Source organism: Festucalex cinctus, chromosome 6, assembly GCF_051991245.1.
Source record: "Festucalex cinctus isolate MCC-2025b chromosome 6, RoL_Fcin_1.0, whole genome shotgun sequence".
NCBI lineage: Eukaryota > Metazoa > Chordata > Actinopteri > Syngnathiformes > Syngnathidae > Festucalex > Festucalex cinctus.
In genome coordinates, this window is record NC_135416.1 from 3,836,249 (window position 1) to 3,859,680 (window position 23,432).

At 38.7% G+C, this 23,432-nt stretch overlaps 1 protein-coding gene and 2 non-coding genes across 12 annotated transcripts; all 3 read left to right on the forward strand.

Moving 5' to 3' along the window:
- The first annotated feature begins 539 nt into the window (after positions 1 to 539).
- On the forward strand, positions 540 to 23,415 carry prom1b (prominin 1 b). 10 transcript variants are annotated; one of them, XM_077524092.1, is made up of 28 exons: positions 540 to 1,099; positions 7,188 to 7,249; positions 7,347 to 7,373; positions 7,472 to 7,677; positions 8,618 to 8,738; positions 8,823 to 8,886; positions 8,967 to 9,056; positions 9,985 to 10,008; positions 10,199 to 10,416; positions 11,481 to 11,555; positions 12,560 to 12,623; positions 13,434 to 13,442; positions 13,550 to 13,709; positions 13,849 to 14,001; positions 15,285 to 15,408; positions 16,409 to 16,512; positions 16,604 to 16,688; positions 16,779 to 16,925; positions 17,812 to 17,883; positions 18,106 to 18,198; positions 18,286 to 18,303; positions 18,451 to 18,504; positions 19,141 to 19,221; positions 19,388 to 19,456; positions 19,987 to 20,076; positions 20,653 to 20,768; positions 21,782 to 21,883; positions 22,856 to 23,415. In XM_077524092.1, exons 1-27 carry the CDS (start codon positions 817 to 819, stop codon positions 21,852 to 21,854), a joined length of 2,682 nt encoding a protein of 893 aa, XP_077380218.1. In that variant the 5' UTR covers positions 540 to 816; the 3' UTR covers positions 21,855 to 21,883; positions 22,856 to 23,415. The 10 variants fall into 10 exon arrangements, with proteins under 10 accessions (XP_077380218.1, XP_077380227.1, XP_077380220.1 ...); XM_077524101.1 differs by lacking the exon at positions 21,782 to 21,883; XM_077524094.1 differs by lacking the exon at positions 18,286 to 18,303.
- On the forward strand, positions 17,919 to 17,989 carry trnag-gcc (transfer RNA glycine (anticodon GCC)). Its single transcript has one exon. It is a non-coding gene; the product is annotated as a tRNA-Gly (tRNA).
- trnag-gcc (transfer RNA glycine (anticodon GCC)) lies at positions 20,158 to 20,228 on the forward strand. Its single transcript has one exon. It is a non-coding gene; the product is annotated as a tRNA-Gly (tRNA).
- Positions 23,416 to 23,432: the final 17 nt, after the last annotated feature.

Below are 23,432 nucleotides of genomic sequence, written 5' to 3' on the forward strand. Positions count from 1 at the left end.
CATGTGAAACATTTTATTTTCTTCATGTGCATACAATGTGATTTTTCTCCTTTATGTTCTCTTTTATATACAGATTTTTTCCATTTGTTTTATTCATAATAATTCTCACCTGTCATAATTTCACATATAAACACTGAAAATTATTTATTTGAAATGTATGATTTAAAATTTCTTATTCATATTTCTAATTTTTGCAATTATTATTATCATTATTAATTGAATACAGCGCTGGTATTGGATCTTAATTGGCTCAGGTGCTATAAAGATAATAGCGTTATCAGCGCGTGTAATTCAAGGCACCGTCAACAAATGTCACGAAATGTCCCAACCTTTCTATCGCTCTCTTTGCCTGATACTCACAAAATTAATCCACAACAGGCTTTATAAAATTTGTGAGGACATTTCCAACATGTTTGCTTCATTTCCTTTTTCTTCTTTTTCCTTTTTATATTTTGGCGCAGCCATTTTTGTGTGCGTTACTTTGATGACGTTCTCTGGCCTCGGTAACCTGTGTCAAGCGGGATTTAGAGCTCAGCGGGCGGGCGGATGAGTGACAGGCGGCGGGACACAAGTCCTCTTCTGTTCACTCCGCCCCGTCGAAGGAGCGAGGTACCCAGGGGAAGATGCGCGTCGAGAGTCCGGACGGAGCCGACAGGAGCTAACGAGTGAGAGTGTGGGGAAAAAAAAAAGTTACCCGCTCGAGGTCTGAGGTCGTCCGGAGCTCGGACTGGAGCGGACAGGTGTCTTCTCTTCTTCGGATAACGCCGTCGAATACCCGGATTTAATTTGTGTCTCCCCCCCCCCCTTCCGGGAGCCATGTTGTGGACACGGTGGCTCGTCCTGCTGCTCTGCTGGTGGGGGGCGGCCACCGCCACCACCACGGCCCCGAGTGGCCAGTACGAGCAGCCGAAGCAGGGCGACTCGAGAGCGGACCCCCACCGGCAGCGCTCGCCTCCGCCGGTGGAGCCGCTGGATTTTGGCTTCGTCCCGGCGGCGGTGTACGACACCCACGCCTACTATGAGCCGGGGGCCATCGGGATACTCTTCCACATGGTGCACGCTTTTCTCTACGTGGTCCAGCCCAACTCATTTCCCAAAGGTCAGAATTTTAGGAAGTTATTTGAACCCATAAAATCCTTGTGTTGTTATTGTCACCACTTTTCCGGCACACTTTCAAATAATTCAAAATTCTAACGACTGCCAAAATTCAGGTTTTCTGAAAAAAAAAAAAAAAAAAAAAAAAAATCACAGTTTCTCCAGAATTCCAAATTTTCCACCTAAAAAAAGTGAATTTGACATTCAACAACAACAAAATCCCCATCATTCCCATTCCAAATTCAAAATGTTCAGTTCAGTCAAAACACCTTGCGAAATATTTTCCACGAATTCCCACATTTACAAAATTCCAAATATTTCACAATAAAACTAAAAAACAAAATTATACAAAGCAATGAGCATGTTTCATTACTCCCTCCTCCTTTCACATCTCTTGACCGAGTCACACCATCCTTTACATTCAACATCCCAGTGAATGCCACTGCAATTTCATCGTTATATACTTTTAAATGATAATGGCATTGTGCCAAAACCTTGTAAGCCACAATTTGACAAATTTCATACTTGATCAAAAATCTCAACTTTTGGTCACTCCACATGTGTGGGCATCATTTTTACGAATTATTGACCAATCTATAGTGTTGAAAATATCTTGTTCTGGTAGATGATGCAATAACGGTTGAAAAAAAAAAAAAAAAGCATCTTGGGGGTCTCCTGAAAAGTGAGCATTTTGGAGGTACATGGTTTTGGCCTGACGCCAGCGATAAGTTATTCTAATTAGTTAAAAAGTAACAAAAATATCAACAGTAATGTTTTTATTTAAAGTCCAACTTTAATAAAGCTAATTATTAACTCATTTTTTTATTAAGATACATTTAACTATCTTTTTCTTTTTTTTTTACTAAGAAAAATATAGAATCAAATGAAATAAACATTTTTCCTCATCATGCAAAAGTTTTCCAAACTGTAGGTTGGGGCCTCTCGAGTTTATTGTTATTGGGTCGTCAATTTCATGTGTCATCTCGCAGGCCTACATTTTTTTGGGGGGGAGGGGGGGGGGGGATGGGACAGGAGCTACTAATTTCTGTCTTTTGTGTTCTTTATGAATTATTTAAAAAATAAGTGGTTGTTACGGCATTAGATCATAACCCTAAGCAAAATTTTCTATCATTACTGTTAATAGACTCTCGAGTCATTTCATTTAGTATATTTAGGACTGGACAATTAATTCAAGTTGATTTGTTAGATCTATTTCTTGAAATAGATTTGTTTTTTTGTTTTTTTTAATGTGCACTGCTTAGACAAACAACATGGATCCGAACAGAGAGTTTACAAAAGCACAGGGTTGCCAAATTAGCTAACGCTTTATCGCTCTCAAGTTTTTCAACCCTTCTATACAATATCTGTACAATAATTCCTTTATAACAGTGCCAACATTTGATCGACAGGCATTTCATCAATCGCTGCTTCTTCTAATACTTTATCCTCTGTAATGGCTGGTAAAGACAGGGAGGACCTTACACACAGTCATGGTGGCATGCTAGCTAAACAACAAAGTCCAAACGAGCGCCATCAAAAAAGCGTGCGCTATTTACATACTGATGCTGTTTAACTAACAGTTGAATACACATGACATCCTGGTCGTTGTTAGTTCCATGTTAGTGGTACACCCCCCCCCCCCCCCAAAAAAAAAAAAAATCTACCCTCAAAATGGCTGCTTCAGACCAAAGATGGCCAACATCTTGTTCAATTTCACTCATGGATTGTTCAGCATTTTTTTTTGTGAATCCATTTATTTGAGACATGTTATCACAATTTTGTGTCAAAAATTGGTGTTGGGGACGAATTTATCCATAATTCTCATAAAAATCGCCACCAAAATGGCTACTTCAAACCAAAATGTCTTACTTGCTGTATCCACTTATGATAAACATGTTCACCCAAATTCATGTTGATCAGTGAAACGAGGATCAGACTCAAATTTCCTCATACTTTTCAGGCTATCATAAAATATGCCCCCAAAATGGCCGCTTCAAACCAAAATGTCTGACTTCCTGTTTATATTCTGGCAACAGTCTTTAATTGACTTTTTTGTAGCTCTTGTTAGGTAGGGATGTAACGATAAGCGCGATATCGTGATATCGTGATATTAAAACTGCCACAATATCGTCGTCGTCATGTTCACGATATTTAAAAGGAACACATCTGTTAAAAAAAAAAGTCAGGTTGATTTCCATTTGTGCAGTTCTAGCATCCTCTGGTGGCTAGGTTTTTTTTTTTTAGAGCAATTTAATTTTTATTAGGGATGTTTTGGCCCTTCTATTTTGAAAATTTACACTAATAGTCAGATGAAGGGGAATGTAATATGCTTGTGAAGCAAATCAATATGTCGGAGGAACTCAATGTGTGCGTGCATTAACAACATAACATAATAATAACATAATAATAATAATAATAATAATAATAATAATAATAATAATAATAATAATAATAATAATAATAATAACATTTCTGTTATGTACAAAAGCACAATATTGCGTTTTTTATAAGTATACGCTTTTTTTTTTTTTTTTAATATTGTGACCTTTTTTAAATATCACCGACCTCCCCACAAAATTGTGATAATTATCGTATGGTGATGTTTGGATATCGTTACATCCCTATTGTTAGGACAGACATTTCCACCCAATTTCATGTCGATCAAGTTGCCAGAACAAGTATGTGATCTCGTGATATTGATCCCATAAAGCAATGTTGTGATCAGATTAACGGGAGTCGCGGATCAATAGCTGCCAATCGTGTCGTTGTTGTTGTCGTCGCATGCCGGGTGGAATCCTCGTAGTTAAATTTTTCAGTCACGCGACATTCAAAGTTGTCCCGTATCGATCAGTGTGTATGCGAGCGGTCACGTTGGTGTGTTGACGCAGCGCAATAGGATTGGAGGCCTTTAAGTCTCTGCCATTTTTGGTGTGCGGGGTTAGGCCAGCGGAGCTGGCTAATCAATTAACAGATCAGCGATTAGGGGAGGCTTTCCTAAGTCACCTGCATCACTTCGTAAAACTTTAATCCAGTGGGACCATATGCTGCCCTGTGGATAACACAGGTGGGCCACACCTGTGGAATCGCTGGGTAGATTGATATCCAAATATATATCCGTATCGGTGTTGTAAGGCTGGGTATCGATTATAATTTCCTCAATCGATTCGATTTCAATTCGTAAGAGTTCAGTTTGATTTGGTTTAGATTTTTCTAAATCTGATACCGATTAATTGTGGAACATCAATTCTTCTTAAATGTCAAGGCCATGATAAGTACTGGGTACTCCTCAAATATTACATTTTAATACTAAAGTAAATTTTGCAGGGGCAGTAACTGGTCAAATGATTTAGTTTATTAACTCATTCAAACCCAAAAACGTATAAATATGTTTTTTTAATACCTTGTCCCGCACTCCCAAAAACGCATTTATATGTTTGTTTGTTTTTTTAAATGCTAGAGCATACATCAGGCTTTGATACAGCTTCAGACATTAAGCGGTATCTAAAAGCAATGGTAGTTATTACAAAAACGGTCAGCAGGTGGCAGCAGAGTATAAGAGATGCGCCAGGGCCATGTTGCAACAAGCTCTTTTTGCCATTGTTTTCACCAGGAATATGAATAATGATGAAACTTAAATTTTTTACTTGAAATCGAGTCGGCTCTGTTCACTATCACAATACAAATGCCCATTTCCAACTGCGCCACCTACGAAAATACCAAAAACAGGGTCGACTACGTCAAGCCACCCACCACTGACAAAAATTGCATTGACCCTCACTCACCCCTCCCTTCAAATCCATGTAAAGGTTTGCTTGGTTTGCAGCAAAGATGCGTTTTGGCCTCTTTCACTTGTGCGAGGAGCCTTATCCCCACCGCTAAACACACACACACAAGATAGATTAGAGGATTACTAGCATTCACACAGCTAATGCTAACCTGCTGAAAGTGCGACTAGTGCAGATGGCATTGTCAAATATATACACACACACACAAACACACAGAGCCATACAGAAAGTGGGTCATTCTTGTTGTTTTGTCTCTTTTGACTTCATGAATGTGATTGGTCGTAAACACGTGTGGTGCAGTGGGGGTGTGGTTTGCAACATCATTTTGTTTATTGCATTGCAAAAAAAAAAAAAAAAAAAATCCACATTTGAATCAAAGTCCTTAATAAATTGCCAAAAATAAATGCAATACCTCCTTTCACTCACTGATTAAAACAAAATAATAATAATGGTATTGCTGAATATCAGTTAACATAAATTTGTTGGCTTCTTCAGCATAGATGAGGTGGTTGTGAGGTCAGAGATGCCGCGCCGGGTTGCACAATGTCTGCTCGACAACTTCGCTTAATCTGTCCGAGCGGGTCTGAGTCGAGGATTGTGCTCGACTATATTTACGCTTTACTGGAAGACACCGGGGGCTGTTAATTTACTTTAATCACTTGTTGCTTCGCCGCTTTCACGCAGCAGTTGGGAGCGCAGGAGGAAAGTCAGACAAGACCTGCGAAGGAAGAAGATTGTTAATATCAAATTAATTCACAAGTTTTTCTTCTCTGAATTAATGTAGAAGTTTTGTTTATTTGTTGTGACGCTTGTTCACCCCTCTCGCCCCCCCACCCCCTCGCTCCTTTCGTTTGCCGTATCTTCACCTCCTACTGGGTCACTGAACTAAGCTGTCCAAGCTTAGCTGCCCTCCGCAGCTAATGCTAACTAAGAAGCTGTGAAAAAGAAAACAGGTGGTGCCGATGCGACTCACTGTAGACTCGATCAACGTCCAACACACAGCCTACATGCCCCAAAATTCCTTTGAACCACATGTTATCAGGCTGCACAAAAAATTCTCAAGGACCCATACGCCAAACTAGATTCAGCCATTTTGGTCTAAAAATGAAAACTAACAAGCGTGACTGAAATTGGGACTATCCATCCATCCATTTTCTTGACCACTTATTCCTCACAAGGGTGGCGGGGGGTGCTGGCGCCTATCTCAGCTGGCTCTGGGCAGTAGGCGGGGGACACCCCGGACTGGTTGCCAGCCAATCGCAGGGCACACAGAGACGAACAACCATCCACACTCACACGCACACCTCGGGACAATTCGGAGCGGCCAATTAACCTGCCATGCATGTCTTTGGAATGTGGGAGGAGACCGGAGTACCCGAAGAAGACCCACGCGGACACGGGGAGAACATGCAAACTCCACCCAGGAAGGCCGGAGCCTGGACTCGAACCGGAGTCCTCAGAACTGGGAGGCGGACGTGCTAACCACTCGTCCACCGTGCCGTGAAATTGGACTAAAACTGACTAAATTTAAAAATGTCAGACAAAATTAACTAGTTCTTGAAAACCATCTTTGTCAATCGAAAATGAGGATTATCATCATTGTCAAGGTTGTTTTTTTTTTTTCCTACATGGATGTCAGTGTACCTAATGAAGTGACCAGTGAGTGTACGGAAGTTTGTGTTTACCTGCTGAGTAACAGTGGAGGGAGGGGGTGAGTCGCGGCACAGGTAAGCTTAACGTTGGCTGACCTACATAAACGTGCAGACAGCTGGGCTGGAACAACACCGTGGTTCACTTTTGGAAGGGATAAATACGTTTGCCTTTGATAGTCTAACGTTCATCCATCTGTCGTTGCGTGTTAGAATTCGTGTTGTACATTCAATTCTGCTACCAGGTCCAACATATTCTCCAGCTGTTGCTAAGCAGACACGTTTTCTACTTGTTGCTAGGCAGAATTTGTGGCGCTTGTTCAACTGACATACTATATTTGTTCAACAGAATTTGTAGACCAGGTTCGATTGTGCTCCCAAGTCCATCCGACACTTGTTGCTAAGCCGAATTTGACCATCACAATTTCCACTTTTTGCTAGGCAGAATTCATGGAGTCGAAGACGTTTTGCTGTGTGGAATTTGTGGGTCGAGTTCATTTGTGTCCCCAAATCCAACGTGTTTCCACTTGTTGCTAGGCAGTATACTCTGTATCAAATATAAAAATATAAAGGGAAAAGAAAGAAGCCACATCGCCATCTGGTTGATGATGCACTGACAATTGAAAAATCACCAAAATAATATTTTTTTTCTTCTCAGATCTGATTGTTAAAGTCATTCAGCAAAACATGGGAGGAATCAAATTTGAAGATTTGAGAAAGGTTTGTCCTCGGTTTCATGTTGTACAACTTTGTGGTATCATGTCATTGTTAATAAATAATTTAAATGGCCTTTTTTTCCTACGTCTCCGTGATGCAGCCAGACAACGTCGTCCTCCTGCTTGAGGTATGCCCCTCATAACGTTAAAACATCACAATAACAAATCTGATTGGTTGACAAGGATGACTGACAGGTGTTGTATCTATTCTCCGCCCACTTGACAGGGGGCCTACTATGAGCTGGGCTTCCTGGTGTGCGCGACCATCGGCGTCTTGTTCGTGGTCCTGGTCCCCGTGTTGGGCATGTGCTTCTGCGTATGTCGTTGCTGTGAGAACTGCGGCGGAGAGATGCACCAGAGACAAAGGAAAAACGCCGACTGCCGGCGAGGCTTCTTCACCGCCACGCTCATCGCCACCACCGTCTTCATCGTGTGAGGATCCCAAAACAATTTGAAAACGGCTAACACACACGAACAAATCTTTATTTTTTCTTATTCATGTAATGCCTGGGTTGGCTTGTTGCTAGGCAGAAGTCATAGGGCACAAAATTACCTTCCCCACTACGCGTCGCTAGGCAGAATTTATAAGGCTTTATTTTGACTGTTTGGATTTGTTGCTAGGGAGAATTCATTAGGTTCAAATATAACTGTGCCACCATGGGTTGCTAGGCAGATTTTACTGGGCTTGATTTGATCTGCCCCTTCAATTGTTGCTAGGTAGAATTCATTAAGCTAGTTTATAAGTGCGTAGCCATATGTTGATAGAGAAAATGAATAGGGTTCAATTAATAACTGCCTCACCACTTGTTACCAATCAGAATTCAAGGTGCATTATAACTGGCCGGTTGCTTGTTCAAAGCAGAGTCAAAAGGGCTCAGTCATAATTGCCCCACCACCCGTTTCCAGGCGGAGTTCGTAGGGCTTAATTATCATTGCCCAGCCCGTTGTTGCTATAGGCAGAATTCAAAAGACTCAATTCTAACTGTTCGACCACTTGTTGCTAGGAAGAATATATTTGGGCAAAATTGTAACTGCCCCACTAGCCTACTTGTTGCTAGGTAGGGTTCATATGGCGCAATTAAAACGTACTATACTCTATTAAAAGAGTTTTGATGCAATCACGACTGTCCAGATACTTGTTGCTAGGGAGACTTGGCTATGGCATCACCTGTTGCAATTAAAATTCTTCTTACATTTATGTTTAAATAACATTTATAAAACATGAATGGTGTTACCTCCTTAGTTTCCCTGTGTTAGAGAAGAAGGGTCACAGTCCATGACTTAATTTAGCCTCCCTGTGTTTGTTATCAACTTTTGTATTTAAAAAAAAAAAAAAAAAATGAATAAATTATATATGTACTATATTTGTCAGTCTCGGGGTACTCGTGGCCTACGCGGCGAACCACAACATGAGCTCCCACATCAAGAGCACTCGGCGCTTCATTAACACCAACATCAGAGACTTGAAGACGTTCGCCAACAACACACCCGCCGTAAGCATTTATTCATTCACTTCTTCACTCATTAATTAAGATGGCCCCAAAAAAATAAATTCACTTTTACTTATTTTCTTGCAGCAAATCGAATACATGACAGCGCAGTACACGACAGCCAAAAATAAAGTCCTATCCGAACTTGATAGTAAGTGGGGTTTACTGTACATTTAATAATGACAAATCTAAAAATTAAAATTTACAGTAGCTTTAACTGTATTGTGCTAGACATTGGACCTTTGCTGGGCGGGAGGATTCACAGTCAGCTGGAGAAGGAAGTGGTTCCCTCCCTGGACACGGCCCTGCGCATGACAGGAGGTACTTGCTCACCTGTTAGCCTTCTTATCAAATTTTGGTTTCATTTTAAAGACGCTCTCAGATTACGTATAAAACACATCACGATTTTAGACCATCCATTTTGAGCGGATCCAATAATACGCATTGTGATTTGATACAATGGGATATGACAATACGATATAAGTGGATGCGGAAAAATCTGATACTACATGATACAATGCTAAAATTCGGACCGACATGATTAAAGGTCGAAGGCAATGTGATAAGCTACAATGCCATTTGCCATTTGTTCCGATACAGTTCAATTGGTTGTGATGAAATTGTTATGTGCTGAGGTTGGATCCCAAAGCGCAGACGCAAATAAGATTTTAACTATGTATTCACATCGAGAGGCGAGAAACAATGAGAGCTGCACACAGGAACAGAGGTAATAATCCAACAAAGACACACAGTGAATCGATCTGATTGGTTGCGACTAAGTAAAGGGTTAAAGATTGACATCACATAGGTCCTGACATCACCTAGCTGTCATATACCATAAAACCAGTTGAAACCAGATGCTGTTGCATCAATTCCAAAACAGACGCTTAACATGTCATGAACCTGGCATGACAGAAATACCATCGGATACGATCCGGTACGTTCTCAATGAATATGCTACTGTGATATGATGCATTTTGCTAAATTCTTTCATAGAACATGACACAATGCAATACAATATGGCTTGACATGATACAACGCAATTTGACGTCCAGTTTTGTACGACGATACAATTCAATGTTTTTTTCTTGTTTTTTTGAAAAAGTTCTTTTATGGCTTAGGCAACTTTGCTGTGCGACTAACTATATGATTTAACCGGGTATCATACCAAAACGCTGACGATTCATGTTCCTATATGAGAAAAAAATAATTTTCCTTTTCTTTTCACTTTACATCTTTTCTTCTAAAGTTAAAGTTGAGAATGCAATCAAAGGTAACGAGAAATGTTCTTGGATTTGTGTTTGTGACTGTAAATGTCAGTGGAAGTGTTAGGAACCGGTTCTTACGTGATGGTCTGTGTTTGTCAAATGTCATTTGTGCTCCTTGAGGTTGTTTGTATCCTTTTCGTGTCCATTCCGGTGGTTAAAATGTCGTATTTCTGATGAAAACGTGTTGGTTTGCAGCCATGCGTGAGACAAAAGAGGCCCTGGAGAATGTCAGCTCCTCACTGCAAGTCCTCCAAGAAGGCACAGATCGACTTAAGGACAGTCTGTCCACGGAGCGAGCGTCACTATCCAACACCTTGTCGGACCCGGCGTGCACCAACGGCGCCGTGTCGCCAACCTGCAACGCCATCCGCTCCACGCTTTTCCAGCTGGGCATCAACGCCGACTTCTCAAAGGTGCCAGCTTTTAAAATGAACGCGGGTTGAAGTTTTTTGAAGTTTGAAGTTTGAAGTTTATTGAACATATGCATATATACATATATAATTATATAAACACATAAACAAACAAAGAAAGTTAAAAGTAAAAAAATAAAAGAAACATCCAATAAATATCGATGTATATGTTCAAGGGAGTAGGAAGAAGTTGAAAACTTATCCAGTCCTACCCCTTATTCTTCATATCCTATCACTTATTTATAATAAATGACATTTTAATAAAAGAAAATATAATCCTACTCGTATAAAAAAAATAAAAATAAATAGAAAAATAAAAAATACACAATAGTAACACACGTATATACAAATTTCATTACACTCATATCAATACATCAAAGAAAAATAAGTAAACGAATAAATCATTTCTACAATCTTCTTAACTCATATCTGATTTAAATAATAATATTGAACTTTACTTTTAAAAAAAAATTTAAATTCAACAAGTGAATTACATCTTTTCAGGTCAGTTCCCAAGTTATTCCACAAATTAACTCCTTTAACGGAGACACACCTTTGCTTAATATTTGTTCTTGTTTTGGGTTTTTTGTATACACTTGTACCCCTTATCTCATAAGGACAGTTTCTAATTTCAAACAACTTTTGAGTACTGTGGCAGAGTAGATTATTGTATACTTTATACATTATTTGTGCTATTTTAAACTCAACCAAGTCATAAAATTTCATTGTATTTAATTTAATAAATAGTGGATGTGTTGATTCTGTATATTTTGATCTATTAATAATCCTTATGGCTCTTTTTTGCAATTTAAAAACAGTGTCGGTATTTGTTTTATATGTATTTCCCCAAATTTCCACACAATAGGTCAAATATGGTAATAATAATGTATTATATAATGTATATAGTGAATTCATATTCAGGGCCTCCTTGGTTTTATAGAGTATCCCTATGATTTTTGACATTTTCCTTTTAACATTTTCTATGTGTGGTTTCCAACATAATTTATCATCAATAATGGATTAACAGTTTTGTTGTTATTTTTTGTTGTTGTTGTTTTGTTTTGCAGCTCCCGGATGTCGACTACGCCTTGGAGAATGTCCACACGGTCCTGAGGACAGACCTCAGCAACATTATACAGAAGGTCTGCTGTTAACCTAGCTAGCATAAATGTAAAGTATGTTTTCAAAAACATCAAAGACGGTTTTATGTCTTTAATGAATCTAATTAACATGCTTTAGTAACGCTCAAAAGAATGAACCAAAAGCGCTTGGAGCCTTCTCCATCCATCCATCCATTTTCTTGACCGCTTATTCCTCACAAGGGTCGCGGGGGCTGCTGGCGCCTATCTCAGCTGGCTCTGGGGCAGTAGGCAGGGGACACCCTGGACTGGTTGCCAACCAATCGCAGGCCTTCTACAAACCTTAAAGAGGAAGACGACCCCCCAAAAAATTATTGATAATAATATGTTCTATGCAGCCCCACTAGTCTAAACATGGCATTCTGATTAATATTACATGTGTGGAATATGAGTTATGTAGCAAAGTCCAGCAGTGTTTATCAATGTCAGAAGGCGGCCATTTTGCCACTTGCTGTCAACTGAAAATGACATTGATAAAAAAAAAAAAAAAAAAAAAATGCTGGATTTTGCTCCATAACTCATATTACACAAATATAATATGAATCAAAATGTCATATTTAGACTAGTGAGGTCACATATAACATATTATTGTCAAAAAATGTTTAAGGTTGACCTCCTTTTTAAGTATGGTTTCATAAACATCAAAGGCAAATTAGTCTTTAGATAGCCAAGCATTTTTTTAAACTTCAAAGATTTTCACTCAACCCAACATGATACAGTATATGACAATTTCAAATTTTCAGTGAACCTAAGTACGCTAACAGCAGTGCTAAATCAACTTTGCATACGCGTTTTCGTGGACAGTGAAGACGGTTTCGTGTCATCTGCAACCAAAATCACGCTTGTGAGTCTGAGCCTAAAATTTGACATTTTGGGGTAGACTTTGATTTGAACTGAACGTAAATATTTTTTACGGCAAACACATTTAAAGACAATTTAGTCTTCCATGAATTGTTTTGTCACTCATTGTTAGTATCTTTTTTTTTTTTTTCTTTCCCCACATTTAGGGCTACTCGTCCTTCAATGACACACCAAGGCTGGTCAAAGAACAAACCAAAAATATTGTAGCAGGTACCCAATCTGCTTGTGTTTGTGTGTACAGTGAACCCCAGATTATTGCTGGTGATAGGTTCCAAAAGCGAATGTTATTGGGTTTTAGTTGGGATCTTCTCTGCCTCTTCTTCTTGCTGTTAACTCATTTGCTCCCAGTAACGTAGAAATATGTTTTTTTTGTTTTAAGTGCCCCAAAGACATATTTATACGTTTTTTTTTTTGTTTTGTTTTTTTATGTTAGAGCATACAGAAGGCTTTGATGCAGCCTCTCAACTGCAAAGAACGGTTGCAGAAATGGTATTTATTACACAAACGGCCAACAGGTGGCAGCAGAGCAAAGGAGATCAACCAGGGCCATCGAGGAAAAAAAGCTCAATTAGTCACAATTTTAAATAGATTTGTGAAAATTGATGAAACTTAGCTCTCTTCTAATGCTAATTGCTGCAAAACGGAAACAGATAAAAACATACTTTTTTTTTCCTGATGAAAGAAGAGACTTTAATCTTTCTTTTGGTAGGTTCCATGCTTTTATAGCAATTGAACACAATATTCTGTGGGCCTGCAAAATCAGTCAAAATCCAGTAAAACAGCTGGGAGCGAACGGGATTGCTTCTGTGAAAATGGCTGGGAGTGAATGAGTTCATTGCACTGCATCCACGAATGCCATGCAACTCCAAATTTGCCTTGCCTGCATACTGTAAAAACGCATAAAGATTTAATGGAGGTTCACTGTACCGCTATTGACATCTGTCACATTGTTTCACACGCAGTTGTCTTCTCTTATCTTCATTTCCCTTTTTTTTTTTTTTTTGGACAACTAAACTGCAGCGTTACCTCGTGAGTGTTCCTCATTAAACTTCCTAAATTACGTTCAATGATCATTGTTGCTGTTTTGCGTATTAATTTATTGTGTTTGGTGTGTGTTTTTTTTTTAATGAATTTAGGAGTGAAAGGGATGCTAGATAAAATTGGCTCCGAGATCAACGGCTTTGCCAAAATGTTTCCGGTGGAGCCGTCACTGGCCAACTTCACCGTGTTCCTCAACCGGGGGCAGAAGAACATTGAGTCCTACTATGCGCAGATTGACCAGATCGACTTCTACAGGTTTGCTTTTTAACATGAATATGATGGAATATTGGGACGTTCGATTTCTGAGAGGGGCGTCCCAATCGAGCTTTCACTCCAAAGCTGGGATCAACGCAACTTGGCGCCCACCTGTGGTGGTTTTAAACGTTTCCTGCAGGTGGATTGGCTGCGTGGCGCTGCTGTGCATGGTGGTCCTCATCCTGTCCTTCAACATCCTGGGCCTGCTGTGCGGCACGTGCGGCTACGACAAGCAGGCGACGCCAACCACGCGCGGCTGCATGTCCAACACGGGCGGGAACCTGCTGATGGCGTACGTATGAAAAAAAAAAAATGAAAAAAAGAATAGATGTCCGACAAAGGTGGATTGAATTACATGACTTGACTGGAGTCGGACTTAACTTGCCAATTATCAGACTTGGCAATTCCTTGCATTTTTTCCCCACAAATATCACAAACCTGAAATAGCTCGACTGTGCAGTATTTACACTCCATTTTGTTTTTAATCTGACACCCCAGTAACAAACTTATGGTCTTTTCACACTGCACTTATTGTCATAGAGCCATACTTTGGCTGGTTCCTTAGCTACACTCTTAAAAAGAGAATTGTTGAACCAAATTAAAATGAGTTAAACAGAGAATTGTTGACTAACTTAATAAAATTGCTTCAAGTGGTAAACCACGATTGAAATATACATTATCTCAAATGACTGTTCTGTTTAGATTTTGTTTTACGGTTTGATTTACAGATTGTAAAACACTTTAACGTATGTACAAAACATTATCTCGTCAGTGCTTGTAAAGAATGTTAAAAGGTGTATTACTGCCATCTACTGGCCAAATTTGGGTCCGCAGGGTTGTGTTGCTCCTGACGTCACAATTTCGGGCGTTAATTAACCCACTGCAGCGTATCTCGAGTATATCTTTCGTAGCACTAGCCATGCTAATTTTTGGTTCGTTGTAGTTGCACACTTAGGACTATAACTTTATCTTTTACAATAAACCTACAAAATCAACTGGTAAGTAAAGTATTACGTTTACTTACCAATTTGGCTAACTGAAAGCAGGTCGAACGTAACAAAGCTAATGTCGGACAAAACAATGGAAAGCAAATACGAAGAATGGTTTGGGACTTATATAAAAACGGTGTGAATTTAGAGTGCCCAAACGTCCTCTTTTGGGAGAACAGACAACTTCTTTACATCCGGGGGTTTTATAAATTCATGAAAATGTCCAGTTGACATTGCATGACCGAGGTGGACTGCATCGTGTCACCGCGATTTTTACTACAATTTCGATTTTTACCACAATTTCGAGGCCGGGCCGAGTGTCATCTTTTTTTTTTTTTTTTTAAATATGGTCACCCTAGTAAGCAACGCTACCAACTCCAACTTTCCAACTCAGGTGCTCACTGCTAATATATGATGACTTGACTCGACTTCCTTGACATTTACTGAAGACTAAAATTTTGATTCTTGCCACAGTAGGTTAGGACTGGAAGGTTGACTTGAAACTCGCTTATGACATATTCATACGTGTCTTAGTCCCACAAGGCCAGATATTGATGTCTTGTCACTTTGGGTCTGTCTATGTCAGCGGTGTGGGCTTCTCCTTCGTCTTCGCCTGGGTACTGATGGCCATCGTCACCACGCTGTTTGTCGTTGGGGGTAATGTGGAGAAGGTGCTGTGTGAGCCGCTGGCCAGCCGGCAGCTATTCCAGGTACAAATGGTCTTTTTTTTGCTTACTGTCTGAGTGCGTTGGCGTTGGTTTGATCATATGGCGAGAGGCAATGAACATAATTTAGATTATTTTCTATTCTAAGGACGATTGTGACGTCTATCAGTCATCAGCAACGTTTGAATCAGTTAAAGACAACTGAACTCCTCTAGTGACTTACAGTATAGCCTCCTGACTACCAGCAATTCAAATATGTCCTCTGTAGTGGACATTTGGAAACCTGAATATCGCCCACCCAGTACGTACGATTGAATTAACTCCTTTTCCATCATAAAAGAAAATGGCTTCCCTAAGAGGAAAAATAAGTGCATAACACTTTTTATTGAACAAATTTAGGGTTTAGAATGATGTTAGCATGTTTTCTATAAGACTCTTAAGAACACATTAAATTGTTGTTTAAATTATTTTAACTGTATTTGAGCCTAGCATTTTAACTTTAAAAGAAATGTCCTCTGTAGTGGGTTAGGGTTAGAAAGAAAATAAATACGCCAAAATAAAGGGGGGTTACTGTGATCATACCTGTATGCAGAGGTGGGTAGAGTAGCCAGAAATTGTACTCAAATTAAGAGTAGTGTTACTTCCAAATTACTCAAGTAAAAGTAAAACATAGTCATACAAAAATAATAATAATTAAAAAAAAACACTCAAATACAAGTAACTGTTTGAACATGAAGTCTGATTTATTTTTAAAAACAATGTCATCATACAGACAAAAAAATAAAATACAATTACTGGTAAGTATGTGCAAATGCTGGCATCTTCAAATCATAAAATAATTTTAAAAAAACTTTTTGAGCTCAAACAACAGTGCAGGGCAGCATTTCCTGTATATAAGCAATGTGTACCCTGAAGTAACTACTGTAAAGAAAGTAAAAAGTATTGTGTGGTAAAACTACTCTTTAGAAGTATTTTTTAATTTTCAAAAAGTTACTCGAGTAAATGTAACTCGTTACTACCCACCTCTGTCTGTATGTACCTTTAGATTATAGACACGCCGTTCCTGGTCCATCCAGCCAAGAAGAACTTCCTTCCTGCGATGCTGTTTCAGAACCCAAACATTGACTTGACGCTCGGAAGCATGTACAGGTAAACGAACAATAATAATGACGACTTCAAATAGTATACGGTTGACATTTTTAATGTGCTAACTGACTTTTTTTTTTTTTTTTTTTTTAAGGGAGTGCCACGATAACAACGGCCTGTATCACGCTCTGCAGCTGGAGACCATGTTTAACATCAACTCCTTCCTCAACAGGACAGTGGCAAGTGTCCCGTCAATGTGTGACTCGCTCGTGATAAGTGTGATTATTTTTTTTAAATCGTAATTGTACGTTATGCGTGTGTATCATCAGTACAACAAGGACCTGGCCAAAGTGTTTGACAGCGTGCAGGTGGACCTGCAGGACATCACGCTGCTGGAGCAGGCGGGCAGAGACAACCTCATCAACTTTGCCAACGCGGGCATCGGAATCATCGACTACGAAGCATACCTGGCTGAGGTGGGCAAGATGTTCGTGTTATTGAATTGCTGCTAGGTTGGAGATTATGTGTTGATTTGTACTTGGTGAGTCAGTTGGTTACTTAAACAGTTAGTAACTTGGTTCAGTCATTCACTCCCAACCATTTTCACTTGTGTTTTCCTGGATTTTGACTGATTTTTCAAGGCCCGCGAAATATTATGTTCTATTGCTAGAAAAATATGGAACATACCAAAAGAGAGATTAGAGTCTCTTCTCTTATCAGGGAAAAATAGTATATTCCTATCAATTTCCGCTGTGCAGCAATTAGTAATAGAACATAGCTAAGTTTCATCATTTTTCTCAATTCTGCTTAGAACTGTGGGAAAATTGTGGGAGTTTTAACATGGCCTGGTTGATCTCTTATACTCTGCTGCCACTCAACCATTTTCTGCAGTAGAGAGACTGCATAAAAGCCTTCTCTATGCTCTGGCATAAAAAAACAACAAAAAACGTATAAATACGTCTTTGGGACACTTAAAACATTTAAAATATGACGTATTTATACGTTTTTGGGAGCTAATGAGTTAATAAGTGCTGAACAATGTATTATTCTAGGTTTGAAATTGTCATCTCAGACAACACTATTTAATGATTGCCAAAAAAATTGCTCAGTTAGTCTTTTTCCTGCGAGGATTATTCACTTTTTATTCTTTCATTTGGGAGTGGTGGATGAGAGGAACTGGGAATTCCAAATTTGGGATGACCAGTAATGAGGCACAACCACCAACAGATGGCAGCAATACAGAATTTAACCAGTCATTCAGTTGTTTGTTAGTCAAACAGGGAGTTAGTGACTAACTTAGTGAAACACTTAGAACTGCTGAAAAGAAGCTACAAACCTGACACGTGGTTTTATATTTTTAAGGTGAATAAGGGAATCACAGTCGTCGACCTTCTGACCTTCGCCACAGATCTGGAGGGACAGGCCGACCAGCTTGTGAGTTGAGGGGGAACGAGAGGGTTTCTTCTCAAGCATTGGTGGTTCAGTGGTAGAATTCTCGCCTGCCACGCGGGAGGCCCGGGTTCGATTCCCGGCCAATGCAGCTACTCTTTTCTTTTTCTTTTTTTCGCAGCTCTTACAAGCATGTGGCAAGCATTACTTTGACTCCCAGACATTTTGCTTTCCTCTGTATTTATTTCCATGTTATGTATTTTGCAGCCACGTGGCGCTCTGGAGAATGCGCTGAAAGGTCACGCCAGTAGCATCCGACAGATTCACAGAGAACTGGTGGTCCCCATGGAGCAAGCCATGGTACATACACGTGCAATATACGCTTTTTATTATTATAAAAGTCTGGAACATTCTCATTTTTCTCTCTCCTCTCGTTCACCGTGACAGAAATATGTCCGTGCCCGGGTAAGCACGGTGACAGTGGTTGTTGTGTTTTTTTTTTTGCTGTAACAGTGCCGTGGTGATGTAGTGCGTGGCCCATGGAATTGTTGACGAGTATTCAAGAACTATACATCACATTAGCGTAACAAGTGTTTTTGTGTCATTGTGCAGAGCACTATGAGTCAAAGTATAAAGCAGCTGCAGAAAACCTCCAGTGACTTGCCGGTGAGACACCTTTTCATTATTTTTTTTAATATTTACAGTATATTTTATTTTAATTTGAAGTTTTATTAAACATTTTACAATTAAATTGACCAATTATGAATTACTTTACTTACTTTTCTTTTTTTATTTATTTGTGTTTCATATAAATAGACGTACATTGATTTGTTATTTTTGATTTTTTTTTTCATGTTTAGCATTTATATTTTATTACTTTTTTACTTATTCTTTTATAGGTTACCATGTAAATTTAAAACATTTTTTTAACATGAAGACAGTGTTGTCATTTATATTTAATTTTTATGTAACTTTTTTAACATGTTTTTTTTGCATTCACATTTCATCTCCCAATTTTTTATTTCAATTATACTTTTGCATATATTTTACCGTTTGTGTTTTACTTAAATTATTATTTGTGCAGTATTTATTTTGCATTTTATTTTCATCTTATTTGTATGTTATCATTTATGTGTACCAGTACTACTTTTTGCATACTTTTTTTTTTTTTTGCTATCTTCCATTTTAATATATATTTTTTTTCAGTACACCATTTTTAATGTTGTCATTTAACAATGTTTTTATATTATGTTTTACACATTTTAATTGTATTTTTTATTTTTTTTTAAATTTACATTTTAGGTGAAGGTGACCAACATCCTGAGCGCCATCGATGCATCAGAGTACCTCATCAGTAACAATGCATCACATGTGGTGAAGCAGGTACCACATAAATAATAAATTAATAAAATATACATAATCCACAGTGCATTTGTCCCCTCTGGGGGAGAGGGTGGATCTTGCTCTTTAAGGGAAAAAAAAAAAAAAAAAACATCTTTAAAAAAAAAATCGCAAAAAATGATAATTAGCTTTTGTTGCGTGTGTCCAGGAGACCAGAAACTACGTCAAAAGCTTGGTGGGATACTTCAAACAGTACACGGACTGGGTTCACCACTCTGTGAGTATTGACTACCTTTTCTACAAAATGGAGTCGGACTTAACTTGCCAATTATCAGACTTGGCAATTCCTTGCATTTTTCCCCCACAAATATCACAAACCTGAAATAGCTTGAATGTGCAGTATTTACACTCCATTTTGTTTTTAATCTGACACCCCAGTAACAAATGTATGGTCTTTTCACACTGCACTTGTTGTCATAGAGCCATACTTTGGCTGGTTCCTTAGCTACACTCTTAAAAAGAGAATTGTTGAACCAAATTAAAATGAGTTAAACAGAGAATTGTTGACTAACTTAATAAAATTGCTTCAAGTGGTAAACCACGATTGAAATATACATTATCTCAAATGACTGTTCTGTTTAGATTTAGTTTTACGGTTTGATTTACAGAATGTAAAACACTTTAACGTATGTACAAAACATTATCTCGTGAGTGCTTGTAAAGAATGTTAAAAGGTGTATTACTGCCATCTACTGGCCAAATTTGGGTCCGCAGGGTTGAGTATTATAATGTGTTGTGTGCTTGCAGCTGACTGCAGAAGTGGCTCAATGTAAACCCATCAGCAACATTGTGGACAGCATGGAGATTGTTGCGTGCAGCTTCATTGCAGACTCAGTGGTAAGACACTGCACTGTATTTGGGAGGCATGTATGTCGATCACATTTTATCAGGCATATCCATTCAGTTAGACTCTTGTAAGCATTGGTGGTTCAGTGGTAGAATTCTCGCCTGCCACGCGGGAGGCCCGGGTTCGATTCCCGGCCAATGCATCATCCTTTTCATTTTTTTTTTTTTTAAGTTTTGACCCTAAAGCACATGGCATTCGTTCATCCGACCCACAGATGTTTTGCTGTCTTCTTATTTATTTAAAATCTAGAAGGTTTCGTGTGAAATGTGACTTCAACTCTGCTTAACTGAACTCACTAGTATCCGCTGCAGCCTGCAGAGCACGCGGTTACCTCCCTTCCCCCCTCAGATACAGCCCGCTGTACTACCCGTCCTCTTAAAGGGCCATACACATAATCAAGAGTAAATGCATCTGTGGAAGAGGCAAGTTAGGTTTATTGGCATCAAAGTATATTAGAAAGGGGCTAGCTCGCAGCAAATTAACCCCACTGGGAGTGTAACAGCTATAAAGATGTAACTTTAGGCAGGATAAGAATATAAAAAAAGGCCCTTTTGTTGTTTTTCTAGAATACGTTCTGGTTTGGACTGGGACTCTGCAGCATCCTCCTACTTCCGAGTATCATCATCTCCATCAAACTGGCCAAATACTACCGAAGGATGGACACGGAGGACGTCTTTGAAGAGTGAGTCCAGACAGCGCCTACATCCAGATTATGGAGTGTTATATTTGACATTTTTTTATAAAGCAAATCTCTGCAAAAAAAAAAAAAAAAAAAAGTTTTTAGAACCATTCTTAGGATCATGACTGTCAACATACAACATGACTATCTCGTGCTTTTCTGACTGAGATAGACTGTTTTGGTTGGTTAGCCTTTGTTCATCTGGGTCAGTATTTTTCCCACAGCTCTTGTAATGCATGTCAGCGCTTATTGATCAATTAATTGTGTTTATTTTCTCTTCTCCTTCCCTTTTCTTAATCCCTATTAATTTGTTTAATCACCATTTTACATACACATGTCTTTTCCCCAGCTCCACTTACCCGTGGCTTGTTGCACTTTGACCATTGTGTCTTCTTTCGTTGTCACCTTTCGTCCTCACTTTGACTTTGGATCTTTACCTTCATCATCATCATCATCACTCTCAGGATCAAAAGTCATCTCCTCTTTTGGATTAATCCTTCTTTTGATGCTTTCCGATGATCTCGACTGCGGAGGTTTTTCCATGGGAATCTTGTCTTGCATTATGGGTAATAAGGGTCAAAAATGGTGAACAATACATTTGGAATCCATGCTGTGCCATCAACCGCATGCAAATGATCAAGGTATATATTTGATCAATTTTGTTATTATTTTAATTTTGTTTGTAATTTTGTATTTCCTCGTATAGTCCATTTTAATAGAACCAGCCCAACCCAAATTTTTGGTACAATACAAATAAACACCTCCCTGAAATCGATGCCTCATTTTTCCCATCTGAGGAAAACATGCATTAAAGGGGAACTCAAGTCACCTGGTATAAACTCTGAATTATGCCAGTTTTCATCTGAGAAATACGCCTGTTCGCAATTTCATTTCTGCGTTTGATTTCAAAATGACTAACCTGGAGTTAGCCCACTCGAGTTGCCATTGGCTCAAATTCCCTTGTTTGTGTTTGTGTGTGTGTACATGTGCGCATGCGTATGTGTTTGCATGTGCAGTAGCTCCCCCTATAGCGACACCCTGTTCCGATTCCCCCGAGCCTCGGCTCCCCCGATCTGCGCCGACTGCTGATTGATTGCGCCCTCCTAACGAGGTAAAAGGTAAATGATCCTGACAGGAACTGTTGGTGGCGTTAAACACATTTTGAAGTGGTCGCCCGCTGCCAATGCATCAGGATCCCAGTTTTGTCCTCTTGATGAATCTTCCGTCACTTTCATGTCACATGTGACAAGAAGCCATGAGGAGACACTTTACTTTGGTGGGATCAACAGCACTTCAGTCGCTACGCTGCCTTTTTGGTGCACAATCCTTGTATCGCAAGATATGTAATTCACAAGAATGAATAGTTTAATGTTATGAGAGAAAAATGTGTATTTTAGTACAACAAAAAATATATGAGAAAATGTGTAATTTTGTAAGAATAAAGTTATAAATATCAACGCCTTCTTAAAATACTGGTAATCACCTAAGTCGCTTATTCTGATTCGTCTGAACCATTTGCATCATGAGATGATTTAGGCAAAAAAAATACTAATTTTTGAAGAATTATTTAGTTTATTTTTTTAACAGGGCGGCGATATGTGAAAAATGCATACCGGTAATTGTACAGAAAATGATATAATGATAATGTACTGATTTTATATGAAACAAAAAGATGAGGATTTTTTGTAGAAAAAATTCAATATGAAAATACAATGTGTAAAAAAACAAAACAAAACGTTTATTATTTTTAAATAGGCTACAAATATAAAGTCATTAGAAAGTAACTAAAATCAGTACAATTATGCAAACTTAGATTTGTATTTTTAAGTCATAATATAATTGCATTATGCATTCCAAGTTTGAAAAAGTGAAGCAAAGCATGTGGAGTTAATCTCACTGTTGCTTTCTGATCGGAGGTCTGAAGTTGTGATGCGACTGTGTTTTGTGCAACATTAGCGTATTTTTTTTCCCAATAATTTACGGTAAAAAATTTGTACGACTTAATTTGTTGCACTGCAATTGCTGTAAATTCAGAAAACAAGAAACAAACTGAAGAGTAAGCGTAGGTTTTTTGTTTGCTTTTCCCACAGCGGACAAGAAAACTGGAACTGAAGCATCGTCATCGTAAGCGCTTGTTTCATCTCATCGTGACTCAAGACTCACAAAAAGCAAAGGCAAACAAGAAAGCTCATTTATTAACTGTTGGTGATTCTCGCCGTCGCTCCACCGTTTTCCAAGGTAACCCGACAATTCCGGATTTCCTGTTCACATCTTTGGATGATCCCGAAACTAAAAAGGGGGGAAAAAATGTCAACAAACAAGTAGGAACTCTGAACTTGCCAGCCAACTGTCATGTGGTTTTTCAAAACGACCCAAGCATGTTTTAACTTCCCAAATTACCCGCGTAGCTATTTCATTCTGTAAACTATCAGTCACATGGACACATGTACATTTTTTATATATTTTTGTCAATGTTTGTTTTTCTAACATGTTTAGTTTTTATTTCATTTTTTAGAAATATCCTTGTCTTTCTTGTGGTAGTGTAGACAGCTAGTCTAATTTGGGCTTGATGGGTTACATCATGTTTTGGAAAAAAAAAAAAAATAGTTTGATAATTTGTGAAATATTAAATTGTTGGTATGTGACACCATCCAACCAGCTTTATCT

Excerpts from the sequence above, each read along its gene's own strand:
- prom1b (XM_077524092.1), top strand. The coding sequence starts at position 817 with ATGTTGTGGACACGGTGGCTCGTCCTGCTGCTCTGCTGGTGGGGGGCG. Across the intron at positions 7,374-7,471 it reads ACGTCGTCCTCCTGCTTGAG|GGGGCCTACTATGAGCTGGG; the intron begins GTATGCCCCTCA and ends CCCACTTGACAG. Across the intron at positions 17,884-18,105 it reads AGGGACAGGCCGACCAGCTT|CCACGTGGCGCTCTGGAGAA; the intron begins GTGAGTTGAGGG and ends TGTATTTTGCAG.